Source organism: Nyctibius grandis, chromosome 1, assembly GCF_013368605.1.
Source record: "Nyctibius grandis isolate bNycGra1 chromosome 1, bNycGra1.pri, whole genome shotgun sequence".
NCBI classification, from domain to species: Eukaryota; Metazoa; Chordata; class Aves; order Nyctibiiformes; family Nyctibiidae; genus Nyctibius; species Nyctibius grandis.
The window spans coordinates 74,178,982-74,191,133 of NC_090658.1; the positions used below are offsets into that span (position 1 = coordinate 74,178,982).

At 42.3% G+C, this 12,152-nt stretch overlaps 2 protein-coding genes across 2 annotated transcripts in view; one reads left to right on the plus strand and one right to left on the minus strand.

Annotated features, from left to right (window-relative positions):
• MCM9 (minichromosome maintenance 9 homologous recombination repair factor) overlaps positions 1-12,152 on the plus strand; it is a 48,726-nt gene that overhangs the window by 18,426 nt on the left and 18,148 nt on the right. The gene's annotated exons all lie outside the window — the stretch shown is intronic.
• ASF1A (anti-silencing function 1A histone chaperone) lies at positions 2,618-11,700 on the minus strand. Its single transcript, XM_068406384.1, has 4 exons — positions 11,253-11,700; positions 9,931-10,046; positions 5,340-5,516; positions 2,618-3,049 (listed from the first exon to the last, which is right to left on the minus strand). Exons 1-4 carry the CDS (start codon positions 11,359-11,361, stop codon positions 2,837-2,839), a joined length of 615 nt encoding a protein of 204 aa, XP_068262485.1. The 5' UTR covers positions 11,362-11,700; the 3' UTR covers positions 2,618-2,836.

The following is a 12,152-nucleotide window of genomic DNA, read 5'->3' on the forward strand; positions in this document are numbered from 1 at the left end:
CTTGGTGGTCTCTCTAAGTGGAGGTTTGTGGGAAGGTGAACTCATCTTTGACCTTGAAATTGTAATACTGTGCTGTCTGCACTAGCTGTCTGTATGTCACGTGTACAGCCCTGCTGTTCCAAAACTTTCAGAGATCAGGGACAAGTCTTTAAAGAGATGCCTTATATGCACTGTATCTTTTAATAATTACTAAGTTTGTGCTGTGATGTTGCCTGATGATCAGACCTGAAGCCTCTGGAGTACTGGAATTTGGTTTCTCAAATTCTATGTCTCTGGAAATGTAATATTCAGAAGACAGTGTGTATGGACTGCTAAGATCTGGACAAAGTTGTAAAAGACCTGAGACGTCCAGTCTCTCAAAAACCATAGAAAGAGCATTTCTGTTACAAAGATCATGAGGTGGTCTCATGAGGTATGGTTGTTCTTCCCCCGTTTTCACCGAGCACAGTAGGGTTATTCTTTTTCCTGTAATTAGTGGGTCAGCTATATCTAGGATGTGTTAGCGTATCAGGTAAGGTGGTGCCAAATTCTACTGCAGCATGATGCCATCTGGTCTAGCTTGAAGTTTCTTGCACCCAAATTCATGTGCACAGTTGACTTTTTTCTTCCTAAACAGAACAATAGATCTTCACTTTCTGATTTCTCTAAATCAGTTGGTTTCCTGGGTGACGTAGTTTTGCTGACTCTATTTTGTAGTTGATTCTGCAATAGCAGTAATACAGTTTGCTTCCGTCACTTTTAGAAGCACATGTCACAGACACCTTCATACTACTGACAGATGGATTCTGGTTACAGCTTGTACTTGATCATGTTTTCATTTGAATCTTCAATAGGTGCAAGGGTTTGAAATACTACTATGGTACCCTTAGCTCAAGGCAGACTTCACTAGCCTGCCAATCTTTCAGCAGATGACCAAGTTATTTACATGCTTACATTTAAGAGATTACCTTAAATAGATTTATAAATAGAGCAATAAAGTGCATGAAAAACCTCAAAATGTGACTGTAGACCTTAAAGTTGCAATATAATTGGAAAAAAAAAGATCTTTCTTAAAAGTTCACATAATTTCAGCCCTCCAGTGAAGCAACTGCTGGTTTGGGGGACCAGTTCTTTGTGTTAAGTCATACCGATATTAGTGTTAATATTTTTAAATTGCTAATCATCATTTTAAACAATTACAGAGAGATTTTTAAGAGCAGACATTAGAATTAGGGTTCCAAATATTAATGGATTTCATTCGTTCATTCAGCTACCATATGTACTGCTGAGTTTCCATACAAGAAAGAAACATGTGCATGTACATTCAGATCAGGTCATTCCTTTCTGATTTAAAAAATAGAAATGTTAAAAATGAAGACAATTTCCCTAATGGTGTGAAGAGACAGAAGCGCTAACTGCTTGGGACATCTTCATCCCTATTAGAGAATGCAGAAAGAGAAGATAAATTGTTCTATTTTTATTCAGAGCTATACTGTCAGCCATCATGAAATCTACCTTTTCTTAAGGGCCTGGAACCTACAAGGGTTCACAGTTTGGGCAATTACTAGTAACTAGCAGAACTATATTCCTGTAATCTGACATGATGGATTACAGTTCTAAATGCACATATAGTCACAGTAAACATATAAGGCTAATGAGGATTGGAAGGAATAACTAAATTGTTAGTGTCATAATAACATCTTAAGTCTTTACAATTTACTGCTTAGTTCTTTTTATCTTCAAGGACGCCTTGGCTAATAGGGATGTCTCAGCACAAGAACTTCAGGGCAGGCAATGTATTCTTGAGTGTGTCATGCCTGCCACAGCAGGATTTGAATCTTGATTTATACCAGTGCATAGGATTGCCTTAAAGGGTAGAGAAAAACCAGAAAGTTTTAAATTCCAGATGTTTCAAAAAACTGAAAGAACTCTGAACTCCTTATAACTAGTTAAAAGGACTACAAGAATAAAGCATACCTGAAAATAAACGTACCAACCCAGCAGCTGTACATAACAAACTTGCAGAAGAGCATTTTTTGGATACTCATGCTATACCTTTTGATGCTTAAATTTTCTGGTAATTGCTTGAATCCTTCCAACCAATTGTGTGTGCTATTAGGGTGGCTGAGAAAAGGTTCTTTCCTGAGATACCCACCCAAATCCACATGAACCATTGTCCTTAACAAACCAGTTTGACTAAACAGCAGCAGCAGGAAAAAAAAAAGTCCTAAAATCCAAGATAGCAGATGGTAAATCTCAAATTGCATGCTTTAAGTAACAAGTATGTGTCTTGAAAGGAAAAGAAGCTTGCACCTAAAATTAGACTGTGCTGTCTGCTTTCACAGCAAGAGGACATTTTTGGACTTTTTTTTTTTTTTGAGAGATACTTTTTTCTTTGTACTTCATCTAATGACAGTTTCATTCTTAAGCTGCTATTAAAGGGCATTTTATATTTGGCAATCTGGATATCAGAGATGAGGACATGGCATTATTCCTTCATTTTGCCTGAATGTTTTAACTTTCTGGTTTTTAGCTTTTAATAGTGCTTACAAAGTAAAGGAGGGGGGGGAGAATATGTATATTTTAATCAGGTTTGGTTTAGACCACACAGAATAACACATTAGAGAAAAAAAGGCAATTACTTAAAAATAGTTGTATTTATATTCCACAATTTGCTCAAATACTGTTTAGTTTTTTGGGTTTTTTTTTTGTTTTTTTTTTATAAACTTTCTACAGGATGTTTTAAAACAAGTTCTTCACATTGCTTGTCAACTATGTACTTATGGAATTTGAAGGAAATAGTTCTGGTTGTTTTTACAGTTTAACACATGTACAGTACCAAAGCGATGGTGGTTAGTCACATGCAGTCCATATGAGATTCTAACATAACATTTAATGAATTTTCTGATGTTGACCACCCCTTCGATGCTGAAGGTAATGCATCTGTAGAAAGCAGTGACTGAAGATTTGGGTTACTGCTCTCCGCATCTTCCAGTTTTTCAGTGTTGTCCTCCCAATTAATGTGGAATCTCGTCACTCTGGGATTCGATGCCAAAATATTCCTTTGAAGCTGGGAGAGAAGAAAATATATGGATTATGTAACATGTACATCTCAAACCAGAGTTCATGTGCATATAGATTTTTTTTTCCTTTTACTCCCCATAGCCTTGTATGTATAAAACAATTTGTTTAAAAAGGTGATTCATATAAATGTGAATCTATAGCTACTGTTTATGGATCAGAAACATGATGACAGAAACACACCACTCATTCATTTACTCTAATATCCTACTCGGCAAAATAACTGCTTCCTTGAGATTCTTAACTGTTCGTGAGTTCAAGGCTCTATGAGAACGCTGCTAGTAAAGTACAAGGGTTTATTATTTTAGCCAGCTTTTAGTAAAACAATGACTACCCTCTCAAAGATTTTGCAAACCACAGTACCATAAAGTGATGTAAAATGTTATGAAGTGTTTGCAATAATTGTATCAATTCCATCAACTGTCTGTCTTCATTTAAGAGTACCACCTTTCCTTAAATTAAATTACCATGCTTTAGACCGATTTCACAAACTGGATTTTAATTTGTCTACTAAAGTTTTAAAGTAAAAACATTACTCAGATTTGGAAGATGCTAATGTTGTGGCAGTGGACATGCCTAGACATTAGTCATATATTTTGTTCTCATAGCTGGCCTTAAGTTTTCTTTGAAAACATGCTATATTTGTTTATGTGTGCAGCAGAAAAGAAAATGCTCACTTTCTCTTCATCTTCCACCATTTTCAAGATAATATATAGTTAACTGGAGGATGGCAACTTACTGCCATTGGCCACTCATTATGGAAATTAAGACTGACCACAGGAAAAGTTCGCTTTGGTAGTAATGCAAATTTTATCCTTCAAGGAAGTGCACTGTCATTAAATATTTCCCAACCCTTTATGCAAACTAAAAAGACCATTTCTTTTTTTGAACCTAGTAGGGTCTATTACCCATCAATTAATCAGTTTAGTAACCTTCTACTTGTATGTTTAAATTCTGTCCCAACATCACATTAAGGACTTTTTATACAAATACATGATCGCTTTTGCTGTTTTTTCATAGAAGCAGAGCTAGCTTTTTATGTAAGCAGAGAATTAAGACAAGTAGTTCTAGGCATTTCTACATTCAAGTGCTTAAAGGAAGTCAACATTCTGGGATTCACACCAAAAATAACAAATAAGTATATGATTTAAATGAAATAAAAAAGAAAGGAACAGATTATAAATTTAAGAATCCTCAAAATTAACCATAATTCTGAATTTTGAGAACACATTGAGCATCTGATCCCTGAAAATTAGGCTAAGCATAGAAAATCATTAGCAACTTCTAAAAAACTAATTTACATACCAATTCAGTTTAGTTACATTTGAAGATCAGTTTCAGGAACTATGGGGATTAATCTCTATACTAGTCATTACAGTACATGCATTATCCCATTCATTTCTTCATATAACCTGTCATATAATTCATGCGAACTTGAGAAATAACAAAATTTTCACCATCACACAGCTTTGGAATGTAAGTGTGTACATACGTACGTCAGCTTTCATAAGAGAAAACCCAACTCCACAAAATTTTCCATTCAAACAAACCCAGGTGCTGTATAGAACCTTGTTGGTTTGTACAGAGTCTGCCTGGGTAGAGTATTTCACAGGATTTTGACTATTTTTTGATGCTTAACTGATTGGTATTAGGTTCCAAATAATTCCATTTCACACCGTCTTTTAATTCTAGTCCTGCTTTAATCTTTACCATGAAGGATATATATTTTTTAAACTTAATCTGTATACTTCCTTGGTCAAGTTGTCCATTGATCAGATAATCATCCAACCTCTTACCAGGTTACTCATCTTCTCTCCTTGTATACGTAACTTGTTCTTCAGTTTGTTACTGTTTTGCAGAAACTGCAGCTCTAACACTAGAACAGCTGGATAACCAGCTGTGTTAAATTAATACTTAAAACTTAGTTCCAGGTTGACTGTTCTAGAAAAAACATTATTCTGTTATTCTGAAGAACAGAGACACTTTGTCAACAGTGGTGCAGGTAGAGGGAACACACCTGTTTATTTCAGTGTCAGTGTAAAATAATAACTAAGTCCAGCAAAGGCTTCGAGTTGGTGGAAACTGTTGCAGGTTTCTCAATGTTCTCCAAATTTATGGCAACTACATGGCACTTGAAGTTCGTCCCCCCAAGTCTTTTCCATTATTTCATGCCTCGTTCCATGCACTTTATGGAATCACTTGGGGTTTGGTTTTGTTTCTTAAAAACCTGTTTCTATAAGCATACCTTTGATATATGACTAGAACAAAACATGCCTTACCTTAGAAAAATCTGGCTTTACTGGTGGATTCTCTCTCAGTTCTGTTTCGGTATATTCATTGTTTACATAGTAGCCGACTCTAATAAATTCTTGACCTCGATAGGTGCACGTTATTAACACAACTGTTACACCTACTGCATCTGCATCTGGAATAAGCCCTGGGTTAGGTGCATCAGCCTAAATGCGAAAGGGAAAGATGGATTAAAATAAAATTGATACCACATGCCTATCTAATATCTCTTAGCACCTGAGTAGTGACTGTATTTAAAATTGTTCTTCAAGTTAACCAGAAAATGTACCTGCTTTCACAACAACATCAACCCTGAACTTAGGACACTATCCTCTAGAGACAGAATTACTTAGAATACAGTAATATTGTGTGCTGACACTTCTCATGGGTGATTAGACAGCTTTGATCCAAAACTGCTTTTACATCTATGATTGGCTCAACTGTTGCTCGAGCAAGTGTACTAACATCCCTCCAATTCTACAGTGCCATTGTTCTCCAGCCCATCTTGGTAATTTAGTAGAGTTAAGATTTTTTTTTTTTTGTACTTCTGCTGTTGAATTTGTCTGTATGTGCGTTTTTAACAAGTCTAAATCCTTAAAAATACAGACTGCAATTTATACTTCAGCAAGAGCAGGGACAGGCTACGGTGAGGTTTGAGCTGCCTAGGAAAGGAATAAACTACTCTCTTGCCTCCTTCCACATACCTTCATTTGTTAAAAAGCATGCAATTAAATGCATCACTGCTCTAAGACATCTGACGTATTTTCAGCCAGGATGCAATCCTAAAAAATAGGCAGCTCTTATAATCTTCCCAAACTTACCATGGCTCTGCAGTTATTAATAATCAATAAAATTTGCTTTGTAAAATATGGCTCACATCAGTTCCTTAAAGTGCTTTGTAACTCTACACATTTATTGATAAAATGTGATGCCTCATTCTGCTGTAGGATTTAAAGTAACAGCAATCTAGGCATAAATGAAACAGCTTCATATTTAGAATTTTATATCAAGATCTGAAGCCAACAATGAACACCTGTGTTGCAAGTACAAGTTAGTATTAACAATGTATGTAACAATGGTTCAGGTGTAACAAATCTTGCCTAAGGACAGAGGACCAATGGGATTAATTCCTGCTGTCCCTCTCATCCCTACTTTTCTGTAGCATTTATATGCTCCAGCACTGTGAAATTTGGGAGCTTGGTCATGCATCATTGGCTTCTGCTCTTTGCTACTTCAATTCTGAGCCTTCAAACCAGTCCAGCTTTTTACAAGAAGCTGGAGGCACTGTGCAGAAGAATTAGATGAGTCAGACCTCTCAGGTACAAATACACCAGGGGGAGGAGAAGCAACCAGGCAATCAGGTAGAACCCAACTTCCTCCAGCCCTGAAGGGAACAGAAAATAACCAAATGGCTTTACAACTTGCATAGGGGAATGGAAAAGATGACCAAGGAATAGGACAAGTGTAGAAGCTTGAAGAAATCACAAGAACTGCCAATACAGATAAAATCACTACTTTAATTCAGTAGTCTTATTCTAACAGTGCCCAGGACCGTGTGATTACTTTAAATTCCCAGTGGGCAGTTACAGACTAATATATTGCAAAAGGACACTTAATTTAACCCCCCATGAAACTCAACTCACACCCTAATGTGGGATTTTAGTTCTTCCAGGCTCCCATTGTCCTTTTGTGTCCTGTAATATCCTATGATACAGTTGTGAACTCAAGGAAATGCTCTGGTTTAATCCTGCTTAACTCTCAAGCATTGCTTTGCTGACAGGAAAAGACACTGAACGCTGTTTAGAACTCTTATTTTTTCAAATTTTGAACTTCCTGCCTTGGATGTCAAACCTCAATTGCCCAGGAAACAAATGATTGTACATAGGTGGAAGGAAAAAGAAGACCTTGGTATGACCAAGTGAGCAGTTGCAAATAGGTATTTTGGTCAGCAAAAAGAGGCAGTAAATTAACTTTTGCATAAAAATAATTGTCTTAATATGCCATTCTTATGCGACAAATTACTTAAGAATTTTATGAAATCACCCAATGTATATGTTTTCTTGAATTATCTTGCTTTTCCACAATACATTTATTCACATAGCTATTACTGCAGAGTAGGTAGCTAAGGTCATATCCCCACTTAAAGATAATAAATTATTTATATGCTTATATTCTCAAAAAGAAGTTTCTGTGAATTTATTACAAATCCCCAAGTGCATAGAGAGGAGGAATCAGGTTTTACTACTTATATATTGGTATTTAGAACCAAATAGGCCAAGATGGGGGCCTTTAATATTGAACATTTTTCCTTGAAAAAAGGCTGATTGGGTAAGTCTGAAAAGGACAATAGTTTTCCATCTTACTGTACGTAAGGCTGATTCCCCAGCCTGATACACAGCTTCCTTTCAACAAAGGTAGTTTTATCGTCCTTGCTATTGTACCTGTGTAGTACTCCATTTTACTTGCTGTTTCAGCCATTCTCTTACTTAGAAAAATCTACAGCATATTATTAGCTGAAAATTTTATACACCTCTGCAAAGGTCCTTTCCTTGTGCTGTCCCTAGTGAACACAATCTCTTTTCTTTATATTATACGCCTCCTACAGTTCTGTGCTTTGCCCTGTTCTGGCGTTCCCTTGCGAGTTCTCTCCATCTCCCAGGCTGCTTCAGTTTGGTGAATAAAATAGCTTCAGTCATCAGCAAAGGCTTATTGCAGCACTTTGGTTTTTGGTGGTCTCCTGTGTACACATTAGCCGAGTCCTACCCTCCCCTGAAATCCAGTGCTTTTGAACTCTAATATACTTAGACCAACAATACTTCCATAAGAAATAAAAGGGATACTTTATTGTAACACAGGAGTACTGACTCTTACAGGACCTATTCCAGTCTAAGGAAAATGTCAACATATCTACTCCTGATTTAGCTGTAGTGTCACTTATAACCAGGATACAATTGACGAGTCCAACCTACAGAAACTGCAAGACCAGTAAATTTAATTTTCAAGGCCGCCTTAATCATACAGCCAAAACATGCCTTCTTAGGCACCTGCCTCCTGCTCCTTCCCATCACCATCAACAACCCATCTTCGTAACTTAATTCAGAACAGTGCATCTTTTAAATTAGAAATGCAAATGCCAGCTGATTTCTCTCGGTGTAGCACTACAAGGTAGGTAGCCCCTTTGAGGGTAACAGAGCATCACCTATTTCTGACCAATTAATGCCATAAGCTGTAATAGCTTGATAATGGAAGAACTGTTAATAAATGATGCACTTGTTACACATCTGCTTCATTTGTAGTGTGGAAAAATTAGGCACAGATCCAAACCCAAACAGAAATGTTTCAAAACTGATTTGCACATATGTGGTTGATAAATGTAACCTCCAGCCTAATCCTGTTCCTTTAGCCTGTCCCGTAAGAAAAAGAATTTTCCTGGAATTTACAGGATTAATCAAGATGCCTCACAGATGTTGATATTATTTTAAAACAGTTACAGTAACTGTGAGAAATAAGAAAGGGTATTAATTAGCACTTTTTTTAAATGCTCATACTCCAGCATGCATTTGCCATTAAATAGTTCAGTGAATTTATAGTATTTGGGAAAGCAGCATGTTTCTTACACAATAAGCCGTACTCAGTTTCAGTCTGATTTTCCTGCTGATAGATTTTGCTGTCAGTTTACAAGACAAATACTAGGATTTGACAGAGAAACAAGTGAGCTAAATCATAGTTTTGATTTTAAAACAAAACAAAACAAAACCCAAAAAAACTTCTGTAAGAATTTAGGCAAGTCTGCTTTAGTTCCCCCCCCCACCACTCTCGCTGACTTAAAATGGAAACCAGAATAGGCTAGTAAGCCATCTTAGTGCTGCTCTTTCCCTGGTTTCCTTCTCTTCATTATTCCTTCTTAATAACTTTTAGCTTTAACAGCAGTATTTTATAGGACTGTCACATTCTCCGGAATTTGTTGGACAGTCTTGATCAACACATTTGCATCCCAAATGCCTCCTATCTACCACTGGAATTCTGTCTTACTTTACAAATTGCTGTATTTTGTTCTGATTTAGCATGCTTAGCCAAACATCACAGTTGAATGTTTATCCTGCCAAACAGAAATGAACTCTTGACTGTTCTGGCAGAGTTTTACAGTGAGTTTGTTGGCCTGATCTTCTGAAGGTGTTGTCTGCATTAACCTAGTGCTCCTGATTGTCTGAAACTGCTACCAGCTGCAGTAGTTAAGCCTGATGGTGCTAGTGTAAACCAGGTAACTGGCACTCTTGATTACTGAGTGATCTAGAATTTATTTGTTAACCAGACTGGTCAAAATTATTAGTAGCTACAGGAACAGTGCTTATATCACTCTCTCTAATTATTGACACCACAAGGGAAAATATTACCATGGAAATATCAGGGGCAAGAAATATCAGCTCATGAACAGACTTTAAAGGAAGGTGTATCATACCTGAAGAGCTAACTGCAATATTTTTCTAGCCTACCATTATTTTTCAAGTGCCTCTTAGTTTGACACAGTCGTCTTTACACAAACTAACACAACCCTTTTAGAAACAGTTAAATCAAACTTACCTGAAATACAAACATGTGTCTGCCTGCAGGAACAGGTCCTACTAAAACCGAGTCTAGCACCTGATCATACTCTTCACTCTCAGCTGAACCCACATAAATTATTTTCCATTCCAAATCTACAGCAAAACAAAAACAAACAAACATTATTTATCATTACAGTTAAGGGTTGGCCTTTTCCCCTCCCTCGCCCCTCAGGCCGCTGGGGCTCCCTGGCGAGCAGGCGGCTGTCCCGCTCGCCGGCAGCCCCAGCCGAACGGCCTCCTCTCGCACCGCCGGCGGGCACAGGCGCCCCGCTCCCCTCCCAGCCCGCCGCCGCCCTCCTCGCCCTCAGCCGCCGCGTTCAAAACTCCCGCCCGACGCGTGGGGCGACGCGCGGCCTCTCGGGGCGCCTCCCGCGGAGAGCGGCGGCGCGGCCTGCCGGCGGGCGGCGCTGCGCCGCCGAGGCAGAGGCGGGTTCGCGGCCCGCCCGGCGGAGGGGAAGGCGGGAGCCCGGCGGCGGCGCGGCCCTCGGCGGGGAGTACGGCCCGCGCTCCAAACTCAGCCGGGGGGGCCCCGCGGGGCGGCTGCAGGGCGGCGCCGCCAGGGCCACCCCCCGCTCTGGCGGCAGCCGGTAACTTTCGAGTGACTTCCAAAAATAGTGGCTGGCGGCCGGCCCCCTCCCCCACCGGCAGGGCTCCCGCAGCCACCGTACCGTGCCGAGCCGCCGGCTCCGCGCACCCACCGCGCCGCGCCCCGCCGCGGCAGCCAGCTGCCGGCACCCGGGGGCGAGCCCGCCCGCCCCTGCCTCCCACAGCGATTTTTTTTGAATTTTTTTTTTAAGTATTAAAATGGAGCACGAGGCCGACAACACGCTGGCTGCGGAGCGCCTTCCGCGCCCCGAGTAACGGCCGGGCGCAGGGGGGCCGGCCGCGCAATAGCCCCTGTGCCGGCGGGGATGCGCGGCGGCCGAGCCCGGTTAACCCTCTCCCTCTCGCGCTCCCCCCCACGCACACACAAAGCTGGCAACATGGCTACCACCACTCAAACAAGTTCCTCGCAACTTGCAGCTCGCCTCGCCGATGGCGTGGCGGGGAGAGGCGGCCCCGACTCGGCGGCCAGGGCAGGCGAACGCCGCCAACTTTCCCCGCCGGGCTCGGCGAGAGCGGTTTTCCACCGGCGGCTCGGGCAGTGGCGAGGACATCCCTCCGCCTCGGCACACGGCGATGCGGTGAAGGAGAAACTGTTAAACCGTAGGAGCAGGCCTGAGCGAAGTTTAAGCCTTAAAACCCCTGAAACGAAGAGCCCGGGGTTACAAAATCCGTATCGGGAAAAAATCTACTCACCTTCCGACAGGTCCTCTATGCACTCAAATGTGATTTCGAACTGGAAGGGGTTGTAGAAAGGAGAAGGATTATCCAACACCACTACATTGTTCACCTGAACCTTTGCCATATTTTGAAAAAAACACAAACAATAGGAAGAGCGCGTTAACGCAGCACAGGGACGTCCAGCGTGTTGGTTGTTTTGCAGGGCACAAACCCCCGTGCCGGTGCCTGAGCGAGGCCGCAGAGCCGCGACTTGCGGAAACTTTTTTTTCCCCCCTTTTATTTACACCGGGAACACTCCGCGCTGTTCGCAGCTTTCCTATTTCACTCAACTACGGCCCATTCTGCCCTGCTCGCCGCCAGCGCCCGCCCGGATTGGCCGCACGCCGGCTCAGGGCCCTCCTCCCCGAGCGCGGCCGCCGAGCGGCAGCAAGATGGGCTCCGCCGAGCCCGCTCGGCCCGCGGCGCCCCCGCCCGGCGCCCGGCGGAAACGGGCGGCCAACGGCCGGGCCGGGCCGGGCGGGGCGGGGCCGAGGCCGGCCGGGCGGAGCCGGGGCGGGCGGGAGCGCAGGCGAGGGCCCGGCCCCGGTCGGCTTCGCCCCGCCTCGTCCGTGGGGCTCCGCCATGTGCCGTGGGGCGGTTGTCGGGGCTGGTTTTTAGGCTTTTTTTTTTGTTCTCCTTTTTCTGTGCCCGGAGGTGGCCGGGGCGATGCAGTGAGCCGGTTTCGCTGGGGCTGCGTGCTGGCGCGGTCCCGGGTGCCAGGGCCGACCCCGCTCGGGGCTGTGAGGCTGCGCAGGGGCCATCAGCTTGCAAGAGGCCAACCCCGCAGGGGAGCCGCGCTGTCCTGGTCAGCCCCGCGGCGCCGGCCTCTTGGCCAAAGGCACTGTGCGAGGAGGCGGTGCAACAGGGAGCCCTGCT

Coding starts and splice junctions, on each gene's coding strand:
- ASF1A (XM_068406384.1), bottom strand. CDS start 11,361: ATGGCAAAGGTTCAGGTGAACAATGTAGTGGTGTTGGATAATCCTTCT. Junction 10,047..11,252: donor CATAGAGGACCTGTCGGAAG/GTGAGTAGATTT, acceptor GTTTTGCTGTAG/ATTTGGAATGGAAAATAATT. Junction 5,517..9,930: donor GACACATGTTTGTATTTCAG/GTAAGTTTGATT, acceptor TTTCGCATTTAG/GCTGATGCACCTAACCCAGG.